The sequence below is a fragment of the Macaca mulatta genome, chromosome 3 (genome assembly GCF_049350105.2).
Source record: "Macaca mulatta isolate MMU2019108-1 chromosome 3, T2T-MMU8v2.0, whole genome shotgun sequence".
NCBI classification, from domain to species: domain Eukaryota; kingdom Metazoa; phylum Chordata; class Mammalia; order Primates; family Cercopithecidae; genus Macaca; species Macaca mulatta.
Genome location: NC_133408.1, coordinates 43,472,324 through 43,497,642, shown reverse-complemented (window position 1 = coordinate 43,497,642; position 25,319 = coordinate 43,472,324). Strand labels below are relative to the sequence as shown.

General features: G+C 56.1%; 1 protein-coding gene across 11 annotated transcripts in view; it reads right to left on the bottom strand.

Moving 5' to 3' along the window:
- Positions 1 to 24,587, bottom strand: part of SLC29A4 (solute carrier family 29 member 4) — a 31,178-nt gene extending 6,591 nt beyond the window's left edge. The window contains exons 1-7 of one of the 11 annotated variants that reach the window (XM_077996100.1): positions 24,464 to 24,587; positions 10,406 to 10,579; positions 7,518 to 7,649; positions 7,145 to 7,258; positions 6,580 to 6,708; positions 2,734 to 2,808; positions 536 to 798 (exon numbers count right to left, since the gene is read on the bottom strand). In XM_077996100.1, coding sequence (XP_077852226.1) covers positions 536 to 798; positions 2,734 to 2,808; positions 6,580 to 6,708; positions 7,145 to 7,258; positions 7,518 to 7,649; positions 10,406 to 10,568 — 876 coding nt within the window. In that variant the 5' untranslated portion in view covers positions 10,569 to 10,579; positions 24,464 to 24,587. Of the gene's footprint in view, positions 1 to 535; positions 799 to 2,733; positions 2,809 to 6,579; positions 6,709 to 7,144; positions 7,259 to 7,517; positions 7,650 to 10,405; positions 10,580 to 15,046; positions 15,211 to 16,165; positions 16,435 to 24,463 lie in introns of those variants that run through there. The other 10 variants (XM_077996104.1, XM_077996101.1, XM_028845091.2 and 7 more) reach the window with 10 other exon arrangements.
- Positions 24,588 to 25,319: the final 732 nt, after the last annotated feature.

Sequence of the window (25,319 nt, the reverse complement as noted above, 5' to 3'; positions counted from 1 at the left end):
GAAACTCTGGGGGCCCCGCTACACCCCCTCAGGGAACCCAGGGTTATCCCTGAGCCCTGATTTCCCTCCTGGTGTCCTGTCTCTAGGGAGGAAGGGTGTGAGCTTCCTAGAGAGTTTGCTGCCATGCTGAGCTTGCAGGAGGAATCTCCAACGTGGGTTGGCACAGCCAGGAGGGCTGAGACCCCCCCAGAACCAACGTGGGCTGTCCTAGGGATGGAAACTTTAGTGTACGTCATGTGGGGTGTCACTGCGGACAGGAGCCATGCACGCCGCACGCCTCACGCCATGGGATACAGCAGCTGGGCAGAGCCCCAGACCACAGATGCAGGCGGGGTGGGGCCTCAGGCCACGGGATGTGGGGGTGCCACTAAGAACTCACAGCTGAGTCCACAGAATAAAGGGAGCTGGCAGGAAGTGGTCTCCGCCACAGCGGGAGGCCGCAGCCTGGGGTGCAGGGGACGGGCTGGGCCGCGGGTACTTCCCAACCTCGCGGTGGGGACAGAGGAGGGAACAGAGGTGGGCGATGCGCACTTACGAAGTGGACGTCCCCGGCGGTGACGTCGTGGTGCACGCGGTAGCCAGAGCCCTTGCCCAGGCCTGGCCTGCCCCGGCGGCTGTCACGCGGCCGTGTGGTATAGAAGAGCACGAAGCGGCTGCGCCGCACTAACAGGTGCAGCAGGAAGCACAGCAGCTCCAGTGCCACTGACACCAGGAAGAAGATGAGAGTGCTGGCGCGCTCGTCGGGCAGCAGCAGCTTCGTGAGGATGCGGCTCAGAGAGATCATCACGCCCGCCGTGCCTGGAGGGCATACACAGTGGGCCCGGGCCTGATCCGCCCAGCTCCCTGCACCACTCCGCCCCGACCCATCCCCGCCCACACAGACCCCTCCCCACCGGCGCCCCCTTCCACACACAGGCCCCTCCCACCACCGCCGACCCTGCCCTCCACCACCGGCCCTGCCCCCACCCACAGGCCCCACCCACTTCCACCGCCCCGCTCCCACAACCAGACCAGCTCCACCAGCCCCTTCCAGCAATTCCTACAGTAAGCGCCCCAGCTGCTTCCCGACCCCATTCAGCTCCGCCCCCACTCAGCCACGCCCAGCTCCATCCCACCCTCCACCCCCACTCAGCTTGGCCCCACACAGCCCCGCCCCACCTCCCTTCCCAGCCACGCCCCCTGCCGCTCCATCAAGTCCTGAGTCCCGTTTCTCTCCGGCCCCAACTCCGGTTGCCCCCAGCTCCGCCCCAGCCACAAGAGGAGCTGCTCACAGGAGCTGCCCCTCACAGCAGCCCCACCCCGACGCCGCTCACACACCCCCACCGTGGGGCATTTACCCAGTGCCTGCTGCGTGGCTGCACCCTCCTGCTCTGAGGACGCAGTAGGGCCACGATGACACACGGACGCAGGGTGGGAAGAGGATGGATGCAAACAAGATTGTGCGTGATTCAGGCAGGGGGCAGAAAGAAACGGAACAGAGGGCGCGCAGAGGTGGGGGGCAGTTAGAGGACCCCTGTCCCATTGGGGGCCTTTGACGCGGAGGTCTGCAGGACAGGGCCGGGAGTGCAGCCTGGGGACGGGTGTTCCTGGCCGGGGACTGTGAGCTGAGTGCTCATGTTTGAGGCGCTGGAAGCCGCGATTAGGGTCACGAGGCTGGGAGGGAGGGCCTTGGGGTGGGCGGGCTGTGGGTTTTTTCTTAGTGTGGCCATGGGCCACTGCCCAGTGTGAGGCAGGGTGGGTCAGGGCCATGGTGGGCCACCCCGTGAGGGTGGGCAGGGCTCTGAGCGCGTCTTTTCTGCGGGGCCCTTGGCTCCATAAACCACCTGACATCAGTGTGCCGGCACAATTCTGCACCCACTCTGGCTCAGCCCCACCACAAAATCTACCGGCCAAGATGGGAGTCTGGGAGCTCCGGGGCGTCTGGTCTACCTCAGCACCAGGCAGAGGGTTGCAGAACGCCCCCAAGGGGAGAAACGAACCGGGCCCACGTGGGTCTTGATCTGGGCTTCCGCTTCCTGCCTGGGCGGCACTGACCCCGGGCGGTCCAGGCACAGAAGGAAGCTTGGGGACCCTGGGAGGAAGGGGCTTGCACGCACACAGTGTCACTGCCAGGGGCCAGTGCTGCCCCTCTGCAGGGGCTGGAGGCCAGGGGACAGAACTAGGACTTGGAGAAGGGCCGGGTGTCATAAGGTTCAGGCATGAGCAAGGGGGTGCCATTTGCTGAGAAGGGGCGGGTGTTGAGTGGCAGGGTGGGGGGAGGAGACGTGAGTTTGAGAAGCCCGTGAGACACCCACGTGGGGTGCTGACCAGGGGGTGGCTTGTGTGTCCGTGGCTACAAGGAGAGCATGGTGCTGTAGGCATGGCGTGATGTCCATGACATCACGGCCATGGATGGGGCCCACTCCCTAACACACGCGCACACACAGACTTACAAAACGCACACCCAGCCACATGCTCAGAGACACACAAGCTTCCCCCATCACAAAGGATCACACACCCCAGAAACAGCACACACATGTGTGGGCCCACATGTCCCTCCCATGTGGGAGTCCACCCCTTTTCTACCCCCAGCCAGGCCAGGAAAGATGGTGATCACTGTCCCTAGCTCAGTGTGCCCAGGGATTGTGAGCCTCCCTCCCAGACCGGGGCGCATCATGGGGAGCCCCTGGGAAGAAGCTTCCAGAGCCCAGGGCAGCTCAGCACCCCCTCCCCGGGGGATCTGCAGATACTCACTCTCCCCGGTCATCACCCCTTGTGTGTACCGCTTGGGTAGCATCCCCGTGTATCCGTAGAAGCTGGATTGCTGCACTTGAGAGAGAGAGGGAAAGAGGAAAAATCCGGAGACACCATTATCACCTGTCAACTTGGGTGAAATGCACTAGCTTGAGAGAACTCAAGGGTGCAAAACAGCCGTTAACACCACTAATGGCAGAGAGATTTGACACGCAGCAGTAGGAACACCAACCAGTGTACCCTTGGGGTCAGCCAGGGTCATTGACAAGCTCTGGCGGATGAAACATCAGCAGAAATGACACGTCACTTCTGGGCAAGGCAGTGAAAAGCCTGCATGGACTGAACCTTTCTTTTTCCCATGGGCAGGGACAGGAGAGGCCATGTGTTATGGACTGGGGAGAGGACTGTCTGCCTGAGGCCCTGAGAGACCGTGTGGAGCATAACACCCTTCACCCTCTAGACAGGACAGGCAGCAAGAGTGAGAAGTCAGGCTTGTTCTATGGAGCCACTGAGATTTCTGGGTTAATTTGCTATACAGCAATAACCCCTCTCATCCTAAATAATACAGCCAGAAATCGATCAGGATCTAGGGAAAATAGAAGTGTACAGGCCCCTACGTTGGAGTCTAGCAAATCCATGACTGGAAGTAGCCTTGGGGGCAGTCTTTGTCTAACTAAAATCTTCTGGTCAAGGCTGGGCACTGTGGCTCACCCCTGTAATCCCAGTGCTTTGGGAGGCTAAGAAGGGAGGATCGCTTGAGTCTAGGAGTTCAAGACCAGTGTGGGCTACAAAGTGAGATCTTGTTTTTATGATTTTTTTTTTTTTTCAGATAGAGTCTCGCTCTGTCGCCCAGATTGGAGTACAGTGGCACTATCTCGGTTCACTGCAACCTCTGCCTCCTGGGTTCACGTGATTCTCCTGCCTCAGCCTCCTGAGTAGCTAGGACTACAGGCGCCCGCCACCACAGCTAATTTTTTGTATTTTTAGTAGAGACAGGGTTTCACTATGTTGGCCAGACTGGTCTTGAACTCCTGACCTTGTGATCTGCTCGCCTCAGCCTCCCAAAATCCTGGGATTACAGGCAAGAGCCACCATGCCTGGTGACAAAAATTTTTTAAAAATTAGCTGGGTGTGGTGGCCTGTGCCTGTAATCCCAGCTACGTGGCGGGGGCCTGGGCTCTCCATTGAGCCCAGGAGGTCGAGGCTGCAGTGAACCATGATCCCACCACTGCACTCCAGCCTGGGCAACAGAGTGAGACCCTGCCTCTAAAAAAAATAAAATCAAGTCACAGCATTTTTTTGTTTTTTAACAAAACAGAACAGTAGCATTGGGAGTATTATTTCATGAAGGCTTGATGTCATTTATAAATACACACACGTGTTTACAGGGCCATAATACAAAATGTATTTCTTTCTTCCTGAAAGTCATGGTCAAAAAGAGTTTGAAAGTCTACCAAGCTGGCTAGGCACAGTGGCTCACGCCTGTAATCCTAGCAGTTTGGGAGGCTGAGGTGGGCAGATCACAAGGTCAGGAGTTCAAGACCAGCCTGGCCAATATGGTGAAACCCCATCTCTACTAAAAATACAAAAAGTAGCCAGGCGTGGTGGTGGGCGCCTGTAGTCCCGGCTACTCAGGAGGCTGAGGCAGAAGAATCCCTTGAACCCGGGAGGTGGAGGTTGCAGTGAGCTGAGATTGCGCCACTGCACTCCAGCCTGGGCGACAGAGAAAGACTCCATTTCTAAAAAAGAAAGAAAAAAAAGAAAGTCTACAAAGCCTGGCCTGGACCCTTGCAAAATGTCACTGCCATGAAACACAGGGGTGGGTGAGGGACTGTCCTGGATTAAAGGAAAGTTATGAATCTAGAGAGTATGTTGGGTCAGAAAAAAAAAAAAACTATAAAGAACATTATCGGGGCCAGGCACAGTGGCTCACGCCTGTAATCCTAGCACTTTGGGAGACTGAGGCGGGCGGATCACGAGGTCAGGAGATGGAGACCATCCTGGCTAACACCATGAAACGCCGTCTCTACTAAAAATACAAAAAATTAGCTGGGCGTGGTGGCGGGCGCCTGTAGTCCCAGATACTTGGGAGGCTGAGGCAGGAGAACGGTGTGAACCCAGGAGGTGGAGCTTGCAGTGAGCCGAGATCCACCACCGCACAGGGGGAGACTCTGTCTCAAAAAAACAAACAAACCATTATCAGAATGACTGGAGAAGTTTGAATATGGGTTGTAGCTTAGAAAATGGTATCGCGGCTGGGCACGGTGGCTCAAGCCTGTAATCCCAGCACTTTGGGAGGCCGAGACGGGGGGATCATGAGGTCAGGAGATCGAGACCATCCTGGCTAACACAGTGAAACCCCGTCTCTACTAAAAAATACAAAAAACTAACCGGGCGTGGTGGCGGGCGCCTGTAGTCCCAGCTACTCAGGAGGCTGAGGCAGGAGAATGGCGTAAACCTGGGAGGCGGAGCTTGCAATGAGCTGAGATCCGGCCACTGCACTCCAGTCTGGGTAACAGAGCGAGACTCCGTCTCAAAAAAAAAAAAAAAAAAAAGAAAATGGTATCGCATCAGAGTTAAATTTCCCAATTTTGGCAATTGCAATGTGGTTATAGAAGAAATGTCGGCCGGGCATGGTGGCCCACACCTGTAATTCCCTGCACTTTGGGAAGCTGAGGCAGGCGGATCACCTGCGATCAGGAGTTTGTAACCAGCCTGAGGAACATGGTGAAACCCCGTCTCTACTAAAAATACAAAAATTAGCCTAGCATGGTGGTGCGTGCCTGTAATCCCAGTTACCTGGAAGGCTAAGACAGGAGAATCGCTTGAACCCGGGAGGCGGCGGTTGCAGTGAGCTGAGATCGCGCCACTACACTCCAGCCTGGGCGACAGAGCGAGACTCTGTCTCAAAAAAAAAAAAAAAAAAAAAAAAAAAAAAAAAAAAAAGAAAAGAAAAAAAAGAAATGCCTTGACTGGTAGAAAATACACTCTGAAGTATTAGTAATTAGGCAAGAAAGGTGATGACATCTACAACTAACTCTCAAATGGTACAAGGGGAAAGATGTATTTTATATTTATATACTTAGGGAGAAATTTAAGTACAGAGAGAGAGGGGTGGAGGGAGAGGGGGAGAGAGTGCTCCTGTAGGACTTCACTGTATCATTCTTGCAAGCTTTCCTGTAGGTTTGAAACTTTTGCAAAATAAAAAGTAGCTTTCAAAAGTTTGTAAGGCCAGGCAAGATGGCGCGTGCCTGTAATACCAGCACTTTGGAAGACCGAGGTGGGAGAACTGCTTGGGGCTAAGAGTTCAAGACTAGCCTGGGCAATATAGAGAGACCCCTGTCTCTACAAATAATTTTGTAAAATCAGCCAGGCTTGGTGGCATGTGCCTGTGGTCCTAGCTACTCAGGAGGCTGAGGTGGGAGGCTGGCTCACCAGCTTGAGTCCAGGAGGTTGAGGCTGCAGTCATCTATGATCATGCCACTGCACTCCAGCCTGGGTGACAGAGTCAGACCCTACTGAAAGCCATTGCCCAAGAGAAACAGTGACATAGTGACAAAGGCAGAACAGTCCTTGAAGCCCTGTTTATACCAGGGAAACCAGGAGCTGCCTCAGAGTCTCTGTGGCTACATGCTGTGCATACACTGCATACACAGGCTCGTGTGGGTGTGAGCCAGTGTGCCGGGGTGTGCAGGTGTGCATGCTGGCATGCAGGTGGACACACATCTGGCACCCAGCCAGCCCAGCTCCCATCATGTCACATGCCACCAGCAGGAGACCAGGGCTGGGGTGGGACAGGGTCAGAAGTGGGCACTCAGGGCCTCACCCCTGGGCCCCGGTTCCTACCTGTGCAGCCGAAGGCCACGGTGCCCACAGCGGCCAGGTTGATGGCGTAGGCCTGGTCCCGAGAGAAGAGCTGCAGCCACACATCGCAGATGCTGATAAAAAGGAGAGGGCCCAAGGCTAAGAGGTAGCCTGTTGGGGGAGAGGCCAGTGAGGGGAGCGGTGGAGCCAACTGGGTGGGGGTCCCCCTCCTCCTCGCCCCTCCTGCATAGTCAGTCGGAGGCTTTCTCTGCCCTTCTTCTTTAAGGAGGGCCAGGGATGCTTTATAAGTCTAACAGGGGCACCCGGAGGGCTTCCTGGAGGAGGCGCCATTTGAGCCAGGCCTTGAAGCTGGATGACACCATGCGGAGGAATGGGAAAGGAAGAACACACTGGGTGTGGGGAAGAGCTTGGGCGGGGCCCAGGGACATGTGGTGGGGTACAGAGGCCAGACCCCAGGGCAGCCCTAGGAAGTGTGCCCATTTTACAGACGAGGCGAGTGAGGCTCAGGGAAACTGGGCGAGTGGATGACCGGCCAGGCACATGGGAGCCACAACAGGTAGGCATCCCGTGGTGGGGCCCGGCGCACCTGCGGTGATCCTGGTGTGCAGGGTCAGTCTCTCCACCAGGACGTTGTTCAGGAGCACGGCTGCCAGCGCCACCAAGATGTAGGTGAGGCTCATGTCAAACACGATGGAGGTCCCTGTGGAGGGCCAGAGACAGCAGGTGCTGAGGGAGGCCCCACCCTCTGCATTGACCCCTGCCAGATGCAACCTCCCAGAAGGGTCTCGCTGCCCAGAGGGGTGAGTGGCTGCCCTGAGGTCACTCAGCAGCTCACAGTGGAGCCGAGATCCGAATAAAATGGGTCCCTGGGTAGGACTCTCCCACCCGGGGGTTTCTGGGAAGCCCCAGGCCATGATGGAGTATGCTGAGTGGCCGGGCGTGACCGTGGAAGGACCCACCTGGGTACTTGTGATGCAGGTAGTCCACGTCTGTGATGAAGCTGTTGTACGGCAGCAGGAAGCCCACGCCAGCCAGCAGCATTGCAAAGTAGATGGCGTGGTAGCGGTCATCGGGCACCGGCTCCTCCAGTGCTAAAGCCAGAGACACCAGGTGAGACAGGGCACCCTCCATGTATGGCTGCGGCCTCCGCACAGGATGATGGCCATCACCTCGGCCTCCATCACCAAGGCCACTGTCCATCGCTGTGACCCCTGCTCCCCTCTGCTCCAGATACCTCTGTCATCTGACCATTATCAAAAGCCACCAAATACTGTGGCTACGGCTACCACACCCACGCCATCACAGCCACTGAAGCCACCAGCTTGATGGACAGGAAACCAGCTCACGCCTGTAATTCCAGCACTTTGGGAGGCCGAGGTGGGCAGATCACCTGAACTCAGGAGTTCGAGACCAGCCTGGCCAACATGGTGAAACCCCATCTCTACTAAAATAGAAAAAATTAGCTGGGCATGGTGGTGCAAGCCTATAGTCCCAGCTACTCAGGAGCCTGAGGCAGGAGAATAGTTTGACCCCAGGAGGTGGAGGTTGCAGTGAGCCAAGGCTGCGCCACTGCACTCCAGCCTGGGCAACAGCACGAGACTCTGTTTTCAAAAAACAAAACAAAACAAAAATTATAGGATATGGAAGGGGAAGAGTGAGCACCCTCTGCCTGTCCTGCTGGGGAAGGGGTCAGCATGTTTAAGGTTGTACAAGGTTCTTGCATCATGTTCAGTGGCCGTATGACCTTGTCACCGCCTTTGTTTGGAGAGAAGACATGGTTTAGGGAGATGTCTATGGGAGCCACATTGGCGAGGGGGGGACCGTGATGGTTTGTTTATGGTCACCTTGACAGGCTGAAGGACAGTCCCCAGGTTCAAACACTAGCCCTGCTGCTGCTGTGACGGCGTTTTGCAATTCAAGTTCCTTCTCCATCAACTTTCAGTTCATCAAAAGGAAAATGACCCTGGGTGGGTCTGACCTAATCAGGTGAGGCCTTGAGGTCTTCCTGGAGCTCAGAGACTCCAAGAAGCTCTTGTCCGTGGATTCCAGACTGTCCATGACCTTCCTGACTGCCTGCCTGCCTGGCTTAACTAGCTCCCACTTTAGTTAGCCAATTTTTCTTTTTTGTTCAGACAGAGTCTCACCGTCGCTCAGGCTGGAGTGCAGTGGCACGATCTTGGCTCACTACAACCACTGCCTCCTGGGCTCAAGTGATTCTCCTGCCTCAGCCTCTGAAGTAGCTGGGATTACAGGTGTGTGCCACCACACCTGGCTAATTTTTGTAGGTTTTTGTAGAGACGAGGTTTTTGCCAGGTTGTTCAGGCTGGTCTCAAACTCCTGGGCTCAAGCGATCCTCTGGCCTCAGCTTCCCAAAGTGCTGGTATTATAGGCGTGAGCCACCGTGCCCAGCCTTAACCCAGGTTTCTGAGCCTAAAGTACTAGCATAAACAACAGCTCCCTGCAAAAGAACTATAGCTTACAGGGTGCCTCCTGAGTGCCAGGGACAGGCCCAAGCAAGATTCTGTTGATTCTGGTGCAGCCACATTGACACAATACCATCCCCCTTTTCCAGAGGAAGAGACTGAGGGCCAGAGAAGAACAGTGACTTGACCGGAGCTCCTGGTGGGTGAAGGATGGGAGGCAGTCTTGAACCTGAGCCTGTCAGACTCCAAGCCTGTGGGCTGTCCACTCTGCAAGTCTGATCTCAAAGTCAGTTGGCCCAATTCCTCAATGTAGTGAAACTGAGGTTCAGAGAGGTTCAGGCCCTTGCCTAAGGTCACACAGCTGGGCTGAAAACCAGAGCTTTGAACCTCACATCCAATCCTGCTCAGGCACTTTCCTGGCTCCTTTGCAGTGAGGCATAGCTTGCTTTGGCCAACGAGTGTGACCAAAGTGACATGTGTTACTCCAGATAGAAGTTTTTTTTTTTTTTTTTTTTTTGAGACGGAGTCTCGCTCTGTCGCCCAGGCTGGAGTGCAGTGGCCGGATTCTCAGCTCACTGCAAGCTCCGCCTCCCGGGTTCACGCCATTCTCCGGCCTCAGCCTCCCGAGTAGCTGGGACTACAGGCGCCCGCCACCTCGCCCGGCTAGTTTTTTGTATTTCTTAGTAGAGACGGGGTTTCACCGTGTTATCCAGGATGGTCTCGATCTCCTGACCTCGTGATCCACCCGTCTCGGCCTCCCAAAGTGCTGGGATTACAGGCTTGAGCCACCGCGCCCGGCTCCAGATAGAAGTTTTATGGATCAGCGCATGAGCCATGGATCCCTTCACCCACCCAGCGAGCACGAAAGCCCATGTTAAGACAGAGCCTCCTGGCCGGGCGCGGTGGCTCAAGCCTGTAATCCCAGCACTTTGGGAGGCCGAGATGGGCGGATCACGAGATCAGGAGATCGAGACCATCCTGGCTAACCTGGTGAAACCCCGTCTTTACTAAAAAATACAAAAATAACACTAGCTGGGCGTGGTGGTGGGCGCCTATAGTCCCAGCTACTGGGGAGGCTGAGGCAGGAGAATGGCGTAAACCCGGGAGGCGGAGCTTGCAGTGAGCTGAGATCCGGCCACTGCACTCCAGCCTGGGCAACAGAGCGAGACTGTCTCAAAAAAAAAAAAAGAGCCTCCTCTGCCAGGGGCTGCTGGCAGGGCCCCAAGTAAGGACACACAGCATCAGGGCGGAGACATTGAGACGGTGGGCGTGTTTGTTATGCAGCAGATCTAATCCACACTGACAGGCACTGCCTCCAGTCCATGACCACCCATGGCTCCCCAATACCCCAAGGCTTCACTGGGGGTCACACAGCTCAGTCTGCTTCGGGGCAGGACACGCACCTTGCCCGCACCCCTACTTACTGGAGTCCGTGAAAGCTGGGATGCCCCTGGCCCTAAGGCCCTGAGCCGCCTCTGCCACCTCCTCCAGCTGGTGACTGTCGAAGGTGAAGCTCATCACTATGTCCGGGTCTGGTGTGCCTGCCACGCTGGGCTCCTCAAGGCGCTGGCTTCCGACAGAACCCATGGCAGCCTGTGCTTTGGAGAAAGCAGAGAGAGCAGGGGAGGGAAGAAGAGTGAGATGATACCCCAGCCCCGAAGCCATGAGGCCGGGACTGTATCCCCTGGGGGACTGTCCTTTCTATCCATCCAGAGGACGTTAATTTTAAGCAGATAAGCAATGTCACCTGGTGTCTTTTTTTTTTTCCTAGACAGGGTCTCACTCTGTCACCCAGGTTGGAGTATGGTGGCGCAACCATCACTCATTTCAGCCTCCACCTCCTGGGCTCAAAGTATCCTCCTGATTCAGCCTCCCAAGTAGCTGGGACCACAGGTTCGAACCACCATGCCTGGCTAAGTTTTAAAAAATTTATTTTGTAGAGATGGGGTCTCACTACATTGCCCAGGCTGGTCTCCAACTCCAACTCCTGCCTTGGCCTCCCAAAATGCAGGGGTTACAGGCGTGAGCCACTGAGCCACTGCACCCAGCCCTCACCGGGTGTGTCTCAAGATGCTCATCCTCATTGCTATCTAGGGAGAAGGGGTCGGAGGGCAGGAGGGCTCAGAGACTGCTGCCTTGGGGAACAACCAAGGTGGCCTGCATGGTGGCAGCGGGCACGGTAAGAAATAGATGGAGTGGAGGAATACTTTGGTGGTGTGATACCAGAACTTGGGGGGCAGTCGGAAACAACAGATGACATGAGTGAGCCTCGTGCGTGCCTGCACTGGGCTGCAGTGTCCTCTGGGAGAAAGGCGCCTTTACCACTCATTTTTCAGCTGAGGAAAGTGAGAGTCCCCTTGGTCTCACAGGTAGAAAGTGGGGGAACCCAGACCCCAACCCAGGTCTGTGTGACACTCTGAGCCACCGTGACCCTTGGTCCTGGGGCCAACCACCTTCATGGCGGAAAGTTCTTTCTGTGGTCTTGCCTCAGTGCTTCTTGCTTCAATTTGGATCTGCCAGCCCTGACCTTCAGAAGGAAAGGAAGGAACTAAGTCATCTGTCATGGAGATGCTTGCACTGTGTGGGCAGCCCTGTGTGTGCCTGGGGCAGGCTAGCTTTTTCCCCTAAAATGATTTTTCTTTTCTTTTCTTTTTTTTGAGATGGAGTCTCACTCTGTTGCCAGGCTGGAGTGCAGTGGCGCGATCTCAGCTCACTGCAACCTCCGTCTCCCGGGTTCCAGCGATTCTCCTGCCTCAGCCTCCTGAGTAGCTGGGACTACAGGCGCCCGCCACCACGCCTGGCTAATTTTTGTATGTTTAGTGGAGATGGGGTTTCACCATGTTGGCCAAGATGGTCTCAACCTCTTGACTTTGTGATCCGCCCACCTCGGCCTCCCAAAGTGCTGGGATTACAAGCCTGAGCCACCGCGCCTGGCCAATGATTTCTTTTTCTAATAACATGTATTTATTTATCTGAATGCAGAAAGGATTTGTGTTCATCGCAGAGTTTGAGGCTAACAGAGAGGACAGCACAGCACTGAGTGCTGAATGTAGTGCCTCAGTTTCCCCAGTATGTGGGAGAGCCGTGGAAAGGCTGGAAGAAGCTCACCCTGAGGGGTCCCACAAACCCAGAGGAAACTTGATTTGTTTGTTTTTTTGAGACACAGTCTCTTTGTTGCCAAGGCTGGAGTGCAGCGGCACGATCACCACTCACTCCAGCCTCTGCCTCCCAGGCTCAAGTGATCCTCCCACCTTAGCCTCTTAAGTAGCTGGAACAGGTGTGCACCACCAGGCCCGGCTAATTTTTTTTCTTTTTTGTAGAGATGGGGTCTCATTATGTTGCCCATAGTGGTCTTGAACTCCTGGGCTCAAGTGATCCTCCCACCTTGGCCTCCCAAAGATTATAGACATGAGCCACTGCACTCAGCCCACCCTGATTTTATTTGGGGTTGACCCATGTTACCTCTGCCTGCTCTTGTCCCATCTCCTGGGTCTCATTTCCTCCAGCTCCCCTGACTCAGTTTACTCCTTTCCCAGCCTCCAGGCAGGTTTCGATGATCAGGTTACCAAGCACCTCCCTGTGACTCCACGTCCCCCTCTTCTAGCTCACTACAGAGTTTTAACTGGAGCCTGAATGGGGGCCTGGGGCCTCACTGGGGCTTTGAAGCCAGAGACATCCCATTTCCAGGTTTTGGGGGACTGGGGAGATTCAGCCCCTGACAGCTGGGGACCAACCCAGGTGATGAGTGCCCACTACCAGGGGAGAGGCGGTCCCGGACTTCTGGGGGCTGAGAAGCCTGGCGTATCTCCTCTTCTAGGCTCAAGGCTCTCCTGACTGCCCCTTGTCAGCCCTGGCCCTCCTGCCACATCTGGAGCTGGGGGTGGTGGGGGCGAGCAAGGCTTAGAGCAGAGCTGGGCTTGAACTGGAGTGGCCCTGGGAGGGCTCTGCACACCTGTCCTCCCCTGTGAAGTGGACACAAGCCTGACCTTGAGAGTCGTTGGGAGGTGCCAGAGTCAGCAAAGGCTTAGAGACCCCGGGGCCCTTCTTCGGCCTGCAGGGCCAGGGAAGGGGATGGTGTCAGGGTGACAGTCTTCAACAATCAAATGCTCCTCCTGCCACCTGCTCAGGATACCAGCCCAGCCCAGGACATCCGAACCCAGAAAGGTCTGGTCTGTGTTCAGTAAGGGCCCCCAAGACGCTCCCCGGGATGTGCAGTGCCCCGAACAATCCTGGCCAGAAAGCTGACGTTTCTGCCTTGCCCAGAGGCCACACCACCCAGGAACGCGGACGTGCTTGGCATCCAGCCAGGAGGCGGCTGCTGTCCCCTCTGGCTCAGTCAGTAAAGTTGGCAGCTGCCACCCACACTGCCCGGCTCGGCCAGCCACTGTCCCCATGGTGGAGGGTGTGGGGAACCTGCTGCAGCCGCTCGCCCCCACCTCTCCTGGGCCACAGGCTTCCAACTGTGTCCTTCCCAGCCCCCAAAATCCAAGCCTACTGCCCCCCGGGGAAGGCAGCCCAGGGCCTCCTGCCCTGTCCCCTGTTAATTAAAATTTAACCACATGCACATTGGCCTAACCACCCCAGCGTTTAAGGGGCTTGGCTCTGCTCCTCCACTCTGAGCTGCCGTGACCCCTCGATACCTGCCCCGGGGGGCCGTTGAGAAGACACAGGTCACTTCTTTGGCCTTGAGGTCATCCCTCAGGTCTCAGTTTCCCCACCTCACAACTCAGTAGAGGAAGGAGAGGCTGAGAGTACGTCACAAACAGGGACTGGGTGGGTGGCTGGTGGGGTAGGCTCGGCTACACACAGTAGGCATTCAACAGTTGCACAAGCTGCCACTTAAAGAACACTGCTATGGGCAAGGCAGGGCTCCCACCCCTTCCCTCTTTTTTTTTTTTTTTTTTAAATTTCTATTTTTGTAGAGGTGGGGTCTTGTTCTGTTGCCCAAGCTGGTCTTGAACTCCTGGCCTCAGGTGATCCCTCAGTCCCAGCCTCCCAGAACTGAGATTACAGGAATGAGCCACTGCGTCTGGCCAAGGCCTCTCACCATTTTGCAGGGAGGGCGACTGAGGCACATAGAGGTCAAGTCGGGGGTGGGGGGGGTCATGCAGCTCAGACTGGAGCCTGGCCCAGTGACCCCCTCCAGCTCCTCCCATTTCCACGGGGCCTGAAGTGCACAGCAGTCCTGAACGTGGCCCCGGGCAGCTGGAGGCGCTGGGGGTCTGGACCCCAAAGCCAGTCTGGCCTCACTCTGGGGCCGCGCTCCTCCGGCCCGCCAGGGAGAACCAGGGGAACCGAATTCCACTTGGAAAGCGGGCCTGGGCTCGCACTCCTGGCTCAACTACCAGTCCTGGTTAGTTGATGCCTGGTACACCCCTGGTCCCCGTTAACCGGGGCTAACGATGTCTCTGTTGCCCTTTCCGCAGCCCAGCGGTCTAAGCTGCTCCAACTTCTCTGGGGGTGGGTTTCAAGCCCCTCCGGCCACCCCCTTCTTGCAGCCCCCCCAGGGACGGATGCATGCAGGGGCCACAGGCTGGCCCCTGGACCCACCGCCCTCCCCGGCCTGGGTCCCCGCGCCTTTCTGCCGCTCGCCCCCCAACATCATCAGCCGCAAAGTTGGCTCGCAGACCTGCGCCCCCAGGCAAAGGGCAGACCCCCTGAGCCGCCCCGAGGTGACCCCGGAGGCCAGGCCCCGCCTCTCCCAGACGCTTTTTCGAGAACAAGGAAGGGGTCGGCGGGGGCAGGGGGGCGATGGGGCGGCGCGGGAGGGTCCGGGGAGGAACTTCGTGCGAGAGGACCCCCGCGCGGTGCTAGGGGAGGCGGTGGCGCCGACACCCTCCATGGCCGGGGCCCAGGGGTCCGGGTCCGCGCTTGTCGCCGGGCGCCGGGGGCTGGGCCGCACAGGACGCGGTAGGGGCTGCCTCGGGTTCCCGGGACAGGGGCGGTCTGGGGAGAGGGGACAGCGCCCGGACGGGCGGGAGGGGGCGGGGGGCCGCGCGCGCCGCAGACAAAGGCTCCGACAGGTCCCCGCCGGCGCCTCCCCGCGTCCCGCGGCCACCGCTTACCTCCGCCCGGCCCGGCCTGGGGTCCTCTGCGCGCCTGCTACGCCGCCAGGCGCCCGACACTGCGCGCCAGCGCACCGCTCCCCCAGCCTCGGGCCGGGCGCGCCCGGCGTCCTCCGCCGGTCCCCGAGTCCGCCCGGCCCCTGTCCACGAGCGCGGCGACGAGCACAGCCCAGGCCACCACGCCCCGCCTCTGCCCGCCCCCAGCGCTCGGCCCCGCCCCGCCCTCCTCCTCCTTCCTCCTCCTCCTCCCTCAACCCTCTCGCTCATCCCTCTTCCCTACCCCTCCCCTCCCCCTTCCTCCCTCTCTTCCCTCCTCCCGTCACCCTTCTCTCCTCCCTCCCCCTCCTCCCATTCCTCCTCTCTTCCCTTCCCATTCCCTCCTCCTCCCTCCCCTTCTCCCTCCTCCCCACTCCTCTCTTCCCCTCTCCCTCCTCCTCCCTCCCCCTCCTCCCCATTCCTCCTCTTACCCTCCCTCTCCCTCCCACCCCTTCTCCCTCCTCTCCATCCTCCCCACTCCTCCTCTCATCCCCTTCCCTTTCTCTCCTCCCTCCCCTCCTCCGTCCCACTCCTCCCCATTTCTCTTCCCTCCCCCTCCCTCTCCATCCTCCCACCCCTCCCCTTCAAAGTCCTCCATTACCCTCCTCCTGCCCTCCTCTCTTCTTCCCTCCTCTCTCCACCCTCCTCCCTTTCTCCTCCCCACTCCTCTTCCTCCCTTCCTCTCTCTTCTCCTCCCTCTCCCTCCCTCCTCCACCTTCCGCATTCTCCTACCCAGTCCTCCCTCTCTCTTCCCTCCTGCCTCCATTCTATCATCCCCACTCCTCCTCTTTTCTCCCCCCCCCTTCCCCTTCCTCTTCCTTCTCTCCTCTCCTCCATCTTCCCCCTCCTCCTCTCTGCTCCCATCTCCTTTCTTCCTTTCTCTCTCCCCCCACCCTTCCATCCAGCTGGGCTGTGCAGGGGCCAGGCCCAGCCTGAGGCTGAAATCAGGATCCCCAACACACTAGGGTGCAGCATAGTGGCCCTGGTAGACCCGGGTGACCTGTGCTGACCCAGCCCACCACCCTCGCTGCCCACCCCTCAGCCTTGGTGCCCAGGCTGCTCCCCCTAAACAGGTCCACTCACCTGGGAGGCTAGCAACGCCGCTGGCGGGTGGGTAGGTTCAGTCACAAGGCCACTGGGTGACCACATTGAAAGTTTTGAAGGATGAGTAGGAGTTCACGTGCTGGAGAAGGTGCAGAGAGCAAGTCCAGCTAGGAGTGGGGGCTGTGGCCAACCCTCAGTCATGTCCTGCCGTCACTTGGTCCTACCTCCGCCAGCTCCCTTTCTCCTCCCAGCTTGGGATCAGAACTGGCTAGATTGCTTCCCATGACTCCCTTCACCTGGGAACCTCTGTGTTTCTCCCAGGTGAATGGAATCATGACCCCGCCCTATTCTCCCTGTACTCACCTGTAGCCTGGCTCTAGGGCAGACTGAGCAGAGCCCAGGGGGCCCAGGCATAGGACATCAGCTAGCCCTGGGGGGCTGGGAGTGTTACTGGCTGGGAGAAGGGTCCAGCCTCAAGATGAAATCAGGAACCAGGTGGGAATCACACCTGTGGGGGCCTGTCTGTGGGGATCAGGAGAGGCCCTCCAGGTCTGAGCCACCAGGTGGGATGCATCCAGGGGCCTGCCCAGGCCCCCATCAGGCTCCTACCTGAGGCCCTTCCTTCACTTTCCACCAGATCAGCTCCTTCTCCCTGTTAAGCCCCATCTCCAACGTGAGCACCTCCAGGGAGCCCCCAGGGTTTCTTCTGCCACGCAGCCAGTGGAGTCAGCACCTTTGCTCCAGGCCTTGCCCATCCCTTCTAAAGGACTGGGAGCCCCCTGAGAGTAGAGACCTGCTTTCGTTCTCTGGATCCTCAGTGCTCAGCGAGGCATACAGAGGCTGGCATACGGCAGGAGCCAAATATTTGCTTGAAGGGCAGACTGCACTGGGAGCTGAATAAGGAAGTGTTGAGTGAAATGACTCCATTCACCTGGGAGCCTCCGTGTTCTCCTAGGTGAATGGAATCACCTGGTGGGAGGCGGCTACACACTCTTATGGTGGGACACCCCTCTCCTTCCTGTGCTGCTGTCTGGGCAGAGGTGGGGGGTGCCACTGCAGGGGGGCCCAGTTCGTTCCTCCAACTAGTTACAGTTCATGACGGCTGGGCACGGCGGCTCACGCCTGTAATCCCAGCATGTTGGGAGGCCAAGGTGGGCGGATCACCTGAGGTCAGGAGCTCGAAACCAGCCTGGCCAACATGGTGAAACCCCCGTCTCTACTGAAAATACAAAAATTAGCTGGGCGTGGTGGGCGCCTGTAATCCCAGCTACTCAGGGGGCTGAGGTGGGATAATCGATTGAACCTGGGAGGCGGAGGTTGCAGTGAGCCGAGATGGCACCACTGCACTCCAGCCTGGGTGACAAGAGTGAAACTCCATCTCGAAAAACTAAACTAAACTAAAATAAAATAAAAATAAAGTTCATGAGCTCCAGTGCTAGAGCTTTCAGCGGGGTTCCTTGCCTTGTCCTGGATGTGGGGAGGTTTCCAGATAATAATTATTTGGTAGGCCAGGTGCAGTGGCTTACGCCTAAAACCCCAGCACTTTGGGAGGCCAAGGCGAGAGGATGGCTTGACCCCAGGAGTTTGAGACCAGTATGGGCAACATAGCAAGACTCCATCTCTACCAAAAAAAAAAAAAAAAAAAAAAAAAAGCGAAAATAAGCTGGGCACGGTGGTGTGTGCCTGTAATCCCAGCTACTCGGGAGGCTGAGGCGGGAGGATTGTGTTAGCCTGGGAGGTGGAGGCTGCAGTCAGCTGTGATCATGCCACTGCACCCGAGCCTGGACAATAGAGCAAAGCCCTGTCTCTAAAAATAAATAAATATATAATAAAAACATTATTAGGTGCATGTGAGACATTTTCTAGATGCAGGGGACGCTTCCAGGGTCCCTGCTCCCATCCAGTTGCACTTAAATGGTGGGTGCTGGCAATAAACCAGTACAGTAATTTCGGAAGCATCAAATGCTTGGAAGACTAGATGGGGATGGAGCAGGCACCAGCATGTGACCAGGGCACAGGGGTGGGCTTTGATATCCAGGTGGTCTGAGAAGGCGATATCTGAATTGAGAGATTTGAATGATGGAACTGTTAGTGGGAAGGGTGTTCCCAGCACAGGGAACAGCCGGTGCAAAGTACTGAGTCTGGAAACAGCTCATTTAATTCAAGAACAGAAGGAACTGTTCTTGCTGTTGTGGGAACAGAGGCAGTGGGGAGAAGGGAGGTGAGGTTGGAGAAGGCAAACAGCCAAGGGAGGTCTCATTGGCCATGGTGAGGGCAACGCTTTTTTTTTTTTTTTTTTTTTTTTGAGATGCAGTCTTGCTCTGTCGCCCAGACTGGAGTGCAGTTGCGCGACCTTGGCTCACTGCAAGCTCCGCCTCCCCGGTTCATGCCATTCTCCTGTCTCAGCCTCCGGAGTAGCTTGGACCACCATGCCCCGGCTAATTTTTTTTGGTATGTTTAGTAGAGACAGGGTTTCACCATGTTAGCCAAGATGGTGTCCATCTCCTGACCTCGCAATCTGCCCTCCTTGACCTCCCAAAGTGCTGTGATTACAGGCGTGAGCCACCACGCCTGGCCCAGTACATTTTTTTTTTTTTTTTCTGAGACAGTCTTGCTGTGTTGCCCAGGCAGGAGTACAATGGTGTGATCTTAGCTCACTGCAGTCTCTGCCTCCCCAGTTCAAGCGATTCTCCTGCCTTAGCCTCCCAAGTAGCTGGGATTACAGGCACCCACCACCACACCTGGTTAATTTTTGTATTTTTAGTAGAGACAGGGTTTCACCACTGGTCTCAAACTCCTGACCTCAGGTGATCCGCCCACCTCAGCCTCCCAAAGTGTTGGGATTACAGGCGTAAGCCACTGTGCCGGCCACAAGGCCTTTTTTTTCCCCCCCCCAGATCTCCCCATTGCTGGGTTGCTGGAGGGAGTGAAAATGGGACCAACCCTTTTGGAACATAAACTGGCTTAAAAGACATGCTTACCATTTGGTCCAGAAAAATCTGGCCTGAGGAAATATTTCTAAATGCAGAAAAGTTTTTATATACAAAGATGTTTGTCATAATAGCCAAACACTGCAAATCGTCCCCTTTGGCCAAGATGAGTCCCCGATTTACATTGCTCGTCCCGGGGGAACAGATGACATGATTGTTGTATTTGAAAAGCCCAAAGAAATCAGTGGAATAATATGTAACCCTGCAGAGAAATCTGAAGTCACCGCCAGGCTATGCGGTTAGGAAGATTTAGAGTAATATGGAAAGCTGGCAGCGTGACAGTGTTAAGGGATACAGAACAGCAAAGGGAAATACAAAAGATGCTTTCCACCGTGTGCAAAAAAAAAAAAAAAAAAAAAAAGGAAAAACTGGGTAAAATGATTTTCTGGTAAACTATAAATAAGCAGAAAAGCTGTTATCAGAAAGAAAGAAATCTAAATAGCACAATGACTGGAAAGGGCATGGGGAAATTTGTTAAAGAATTTCTACTTCCCTGCTGGGCACGGTGGCTTATGCTTGCAATCCCAACACTTTGGGAGGCTGAGGCAGGCAGATCACTTTGAGCTCAGGAGTTTGAGACCAGCCTGGGCAACAGGGTGAAACCCCGTCTCTACTAAAAATACAAAAATTAGCTGGGCGTGGTGGTTCGTGCTTGTAATCCCAGCTGCTTGGGAGGCTGAGGCAGGAGAATTGCTGGAACTCAGGAGGCGGAGGTTGCACTGACCTGAGATCTTACCATTGCACTCCAGCCTGGGAGACTGAGACTCTGTCTCCAAAAAAGAAAAAAAAAAAAAAGAAAGAAATTTATGGATTTTACTGTTTGTCAATTTTGCCTAAAAACAAAACTAAACAAAGCCCATACCAAATTTTGACCTCGGCTGAGCGTGGTGGCTCACGCCTGTAATCCCAGCACTTTGGGAGACCGAGGCAGGCAGATCACAAGGTCAGGAGATCGAGACCATCCTGGCTAACACGGTGAAACCCTGTCTCTACTAAAAATACAAAAAATTAGCCGGGCGTGGTGGCGGGTGCCTGTGGTCCCAGCTACTCGGGAGGCTGAGGCAGGAGAATGGCGTGAACCCGGGAGGCGGAGCTTGCAGTGAGCGGAGATTGTGCAGCTGCACTCCAGCCTGGGCGACAGAGCGAGACTCCGTCTCAAAAAAACAAAAACAAAAACAAATTTTGACCTCTAGTTAATGATATGCGTGTTTAAGAGTCAAGTGCCCTAATGTCTGCCACTGACTTTGAAATGCATGGAAAGTTGGAATTGGCAGGTGTATGGAGAGCTAGATAGACAGACAGGTAGGGATCAGAAAAAGCAGAGAGCAGAATGTGGGCAGTGAGCACATGAGTGTTCACTGTATGATTTTTTCTACTTTTTAAAAAATAGAGATGAGGTCTCACTGTGTTGCCCAGGCTGGTCTCAAACTCCTGGCCTCAAGTGATCCTCACACCTCAGCCTCTGCCTCCCAAAGTACTGGGATTACAGGGTGAGCTGCCACCTCCTGGCCGCCTTCTTCTTCTTCTTTTTTTTTTTTTCAGATGGAGTCTCGCTCTGTCACCAAGGCTGGAGTGCAGTGGTGCAATATCAGTTCACTGCAACCTCCGCCTCCTGGGTTCAAGCGATTCTCCTGCCTCAGCCTCCTGAGTAGCTGTGATTACAGGGTGCCCACCACCACACCCAGCTAATTTTTGTGTTTTTAGTAGAGACGGGGTTTTGCCATGTTGGCCAAGCTGGTCTCAAACTCCTGACTTCAGGTGATCCACCCACCTCAGCCTCCCAAAGTGCTGGGATTACAGGTGTGAGCCACCACGCCCAGCCCTTTTTTTTGAAAAAAATAGAAATGGGATTCTCGCTATGTAATCCAGGCTAGTTTTAAGCTCCTGGCCGCAAGCGATCCTCCCACCTCAGCTTCCCAAAATGCTGGGATTGTAGGTGTGAGCCACCATGCTCAGTTTCCACTGTTTTTTTATGTTTAAAAATTTCATACTAAGGTGAGGCAGGAGGACTGCTTGAGGCCAGGAGTTCGAGACCAGCCTGGGCAACATACTGAGACCCTGTTCTCTAAAAAATGTTTAAAAATTAGCTGGGCATGGTGGTCCAATCCTGTAGTCCCAGCTACTCAGGCAGCTGAGATGAGAGGATTGCTTGAGCCCAGGAGGTGGAGGCTGCAGTGAGCTGTGATCCTATCACTGTACACTAGCCTGGGAGACAGAGCGAGACCCCATCTCTTTAAAATAAAACACAATAAAATGTTGGGGGGAGGAGAAGCCGGGCACGGTGGCTCAGCCTGTAATCCCAGCACTTTGGGAGGCCAAGGCAGGTGGATCACCTGAGGTCAGGAGTTCGAGACCAGTCTAGCCAACATGGTGAAACCCCGACTCTACTAAAAATACAAAAATTAGCAGGGTATGGTGGCGGGTGCCTGTAATCCCAGCTACTTGGGAGGATGAGGCAAGAGAGTCACTTGAACCTCGGAGGCAGAGGTTGCTGTGAGCTGAGATCATACCTCTTCACTCCAGCCTGGGTGACAGAGCAAGATTCTGTCTCAAAAAAAAAAAAAAAAAAAAAAAAAGTTGGTGGAAGGAGAGAAACATAAAGAGAGCCCAGTGGGGCATCCCCCCACCCAGCCCTTGCCGCCTGCCACTGCTCTAGCCGGGCTGTTCCAGGCCGGGCAGCTGTGCCATCTGCTTCTGGCAGAGATCAAACTTAATTTCTTCCCAGCTTATTAACTTAAAGCCCATTAGAATCTTTCCCGTCAATCCGTAAACGCAGTGGAGATCAGACAGAGATGGGGTGAAGGGCCCTGCTCGGGACACAGTTCCCTGGGGAGGCAGAGGGAGAGGGCGCTGGCTGGTTGGGCTTTCGGGGGACAAGGGCCTCCCCCCTCCTCAGTCTCCCTGGGTGCAGGGAGTGGCTTTCATAGAAGTCAGCTCATCTCATTTGCACAGGAACCTGGGTACCCAGTGAACCACCTTTTGCAGACCAGGGATCCAGCTGGTGAGTGGCGAGGCGGGGGTCCCACTGAGGAATGGTGGGTCTGATAGCATGGTAGCAGCCATCATTGTGGTGACACATTACTGCGTTTCTGCTATCAGCAACTCTAAGACAGGGGCAGGACTGGGCGAGTCCGGCCCGGCCTGGAAAGCCCGGCTACAGGAGTGGCAGGCGGCAAGGTCTGGGTGGGGGGATGCCCCACTGGGCTCTCTTTATGTTTCTCTCCTTCCACCAATATTTTTTTTTTTTTTTTTTTGAGACGGAGTCTTGCCCTGTCACCCAGGCTGGAGTGAAGAGGTATGATCTCAGCTCACAGCAACCTCTGCCTCCCGGGTTCAAGTGACTCTCTTCCCTCATCCTCCCAAGTAGCTGGGATTACAGGCACTCGCCACCACACCCTGCTAATTTTTGTATGCTAGGCCCAGGGACCAAGGCTTGCAAGCCTGACCATGGGCAGAAACGCCCCTTGCAAACTCCCTGAGCCCCAGGATCAGAGTTCCTGGGCCGTTCCGCATTAGCCCCATGTCTGCCTTTGCCAGGACAGGACACCGCCTGCTTCCCCTGCATTCAGGTACCATGGAATCAAACTTGCAAGAGAAAATGAGACCCATGGCCAGGCGTGGTGGCTCATGCCTGTAATCTCAGCACTTTGGGAGGCTGAGGTGGGTGGATCCACTGAGGTCAGCAGATCGAGACCAGCCTGGCCAACATGGCGAAACCCCATCTCTACTAAAAATACAAAAACTAGCCAGGCATGGTGATGCGAGCCTGTAATCCCAGATACTCGGGAGGCTGAGGCAGGAGAATCGCTTGTATACACAGGAGGCAGAGGTTGCAATGAGCCGAGATCACGCCATCGCACTTCAGCCCAGGTGAGGGAGCAAGAAAGAAAGAAAGAAAAAAGAAAACGAGACCCAACCATCTGGGCCAAACAAGCAAATTCAATCAACAAATGAAGCCCCATGATCCTCTCTGGAGAGGGCAAGGCAGCCTGTGTGCACTGAACAGCAGGGCTCTGCAGGAACAGGGAGGGGTTGGCGCTCACTGCACCAGCTACGTGCCAGGCTCTGGGCCCAGAGTGTCCTCTGCTCAGAACCTCACAGTGACTATGGGAGGGGAGACATCCCACACAGTCGGGAAGCCCAGGCTCAGAGAGGTAGAAGAGCTCACCCAAGTCACACAGTGTGGCCAGGCAGATTCTGGTTCCTCCCCAGGCCCTGGTCTCTCCCTAGGTCCTGGTCCCGTCGGCCCTGACCAGTTAAGCTGCCTCACTGGACGCCTCCACTCTCATTCCAGATCCCTCGTCCTGAAGACCAGAGAGGCGCACCCCAGGCCAGGCTTCTGGGACTGGGGCCCCAAGCCACAGGTGGCCTCCTGGAGCTTCATCCCCCAGGATGCCCTAGGCCAGAGAGGTGCGGTAAAGTCTTCCTGGGACTGCAGGCAGCAGCTGGAGGCAGGCCTAGGGCAGGAGGAGCCTCCTGGCCCGGCTCCAGGAGCTGTCAGCTGGAAGGAGCACTTCATTACCGGCTGGGCTGCTGTGAACGAGGTTGCGGGGGAGGGAGACCCAAGGGACCCGAAGTCCGCTTACAGTCCCCCTTCCAGCCGGCTCCAAACCCCTCTATGCAGCTGGGCATCCCAGGCCCTGCTCGAGCCCATGAGGTGCCTCCGCACCCAACCCATCCCTGGAAGCACCAGCCATACCCAATCATGCCCATGCATCTGTAAAGTGTAAGGACTAGTGTTGCCTCCTCCAGGAAGCCTTCCCTGATTGCTGCATGGTAGGAGTAACTCTGAGCACTCTGAGCACACATCATCTTACAGAATCCTCCCTGTGACCTCTGCGGGAGGCTCAAGGGAATGAAACCCAGAGAGGCAAAGGGAGCTGTCCAAGGCCACCCAGTGCAGAAGGCTTGAATCAGCTCCTCTCTGGGCCTGGCGACAGGGCTGGGTACTGAGGAGGACCTGGTAAGTGTTGTTGGAAGAATTCTGTCATAAGGGCTGGGTGAAGGGACTACTGTTGGGGACAGAGGGGCAGGGATGCTGCCCAGGGTGCAGCCCCCACCCTGTTGACCCCAGATGAAGGCAGGAAGGATGGCTAGATTCCTACAGATTCATCCAGTCCCTGAGCGCCTACATAATAGCTCCTGTTTTACGCCTTTGGCATTAACAAGCCCATTTTACAGATGAGAAAACTGATGCCAGAGGGCCTGAGGCCAGTGCAAGTTTCCCAGCTGGGCTCCAAGGGAGCACAGAGCCAAGACCTGAACGCAGACCTGCCGGGGCCCCGAGCCACTGTCCTTCCCATGATCCCCTGGTCAGCCAAGGATCCTAGCCTTACCTGGGCCTTACCTGGTTCTTAACCTGGGACTTTCCTGTGCTCCTTCTAAGGCCTCTCCCCGTGGCATCAGCGTCTGCCCGGCAGACACGCTACTCGGAGGAACCTTTGTACTCTCTATTTACAAGAGGAGGCTGTGAGCAAATTAGCAGGGTAACCAGGGAAAATGTTTGGCATCCGTGGGTGAGAGTTGGAGCCATCTGTTCCCAAGTGCTGAGAAAACACTGGAGCACTCCCTGGAGCCGTGGTGCCCGGCAGAGCTCCAGGAAGTGGAACCAAGCACCTGCAGGCTGTGCATCCTAGGGCAGGGTGCTCACCCTCTCTGGGCCTCAGTGTCTGGATCCGTAAAACCTGCGGGTCTGTCCAGTCTTGTGACTCCAGGATGCTCCCTGTCTCCTTTGCCCTCCCGTCTCTCTGCTCCTGGGCTCCCCACAACCTTTCTGTGTCCCCCACCCTGAGACCAAGCCCTTCCCGGGAAGGAAGGCTGGCGGCCTCCACCGTGACGACAGCGCAGGCCTGCCCAGCACCGGCCTTGGGAGTTTATTTACCATTGGACTCATTTGTTTCCAAGCTGAAAATAGCTTTATTGTTCCTTCTAAAGACAAAGATAATGTTTCACCAATCCAGAAATGTATGCTGTAGAAAAGTAAACTGAGAGAGAGCGCCTCCCCGCCTACGCCAGGCACCTGTCCCTGAGAGCAGTGGCCCAGGCCCTGCCAAGCAGCTGGTCACATAGTGGGCCGTGCACAGGGTGGGATCCTTGACTGACTTATTTCAGAGACAGAGAGATAGAAAGGGGGTGCAGGGGCTGGGTGCATTGGCTCGTGCCCGTAATCCCACACTTTGGGAGGCCGAGGTGGGCGGATCACC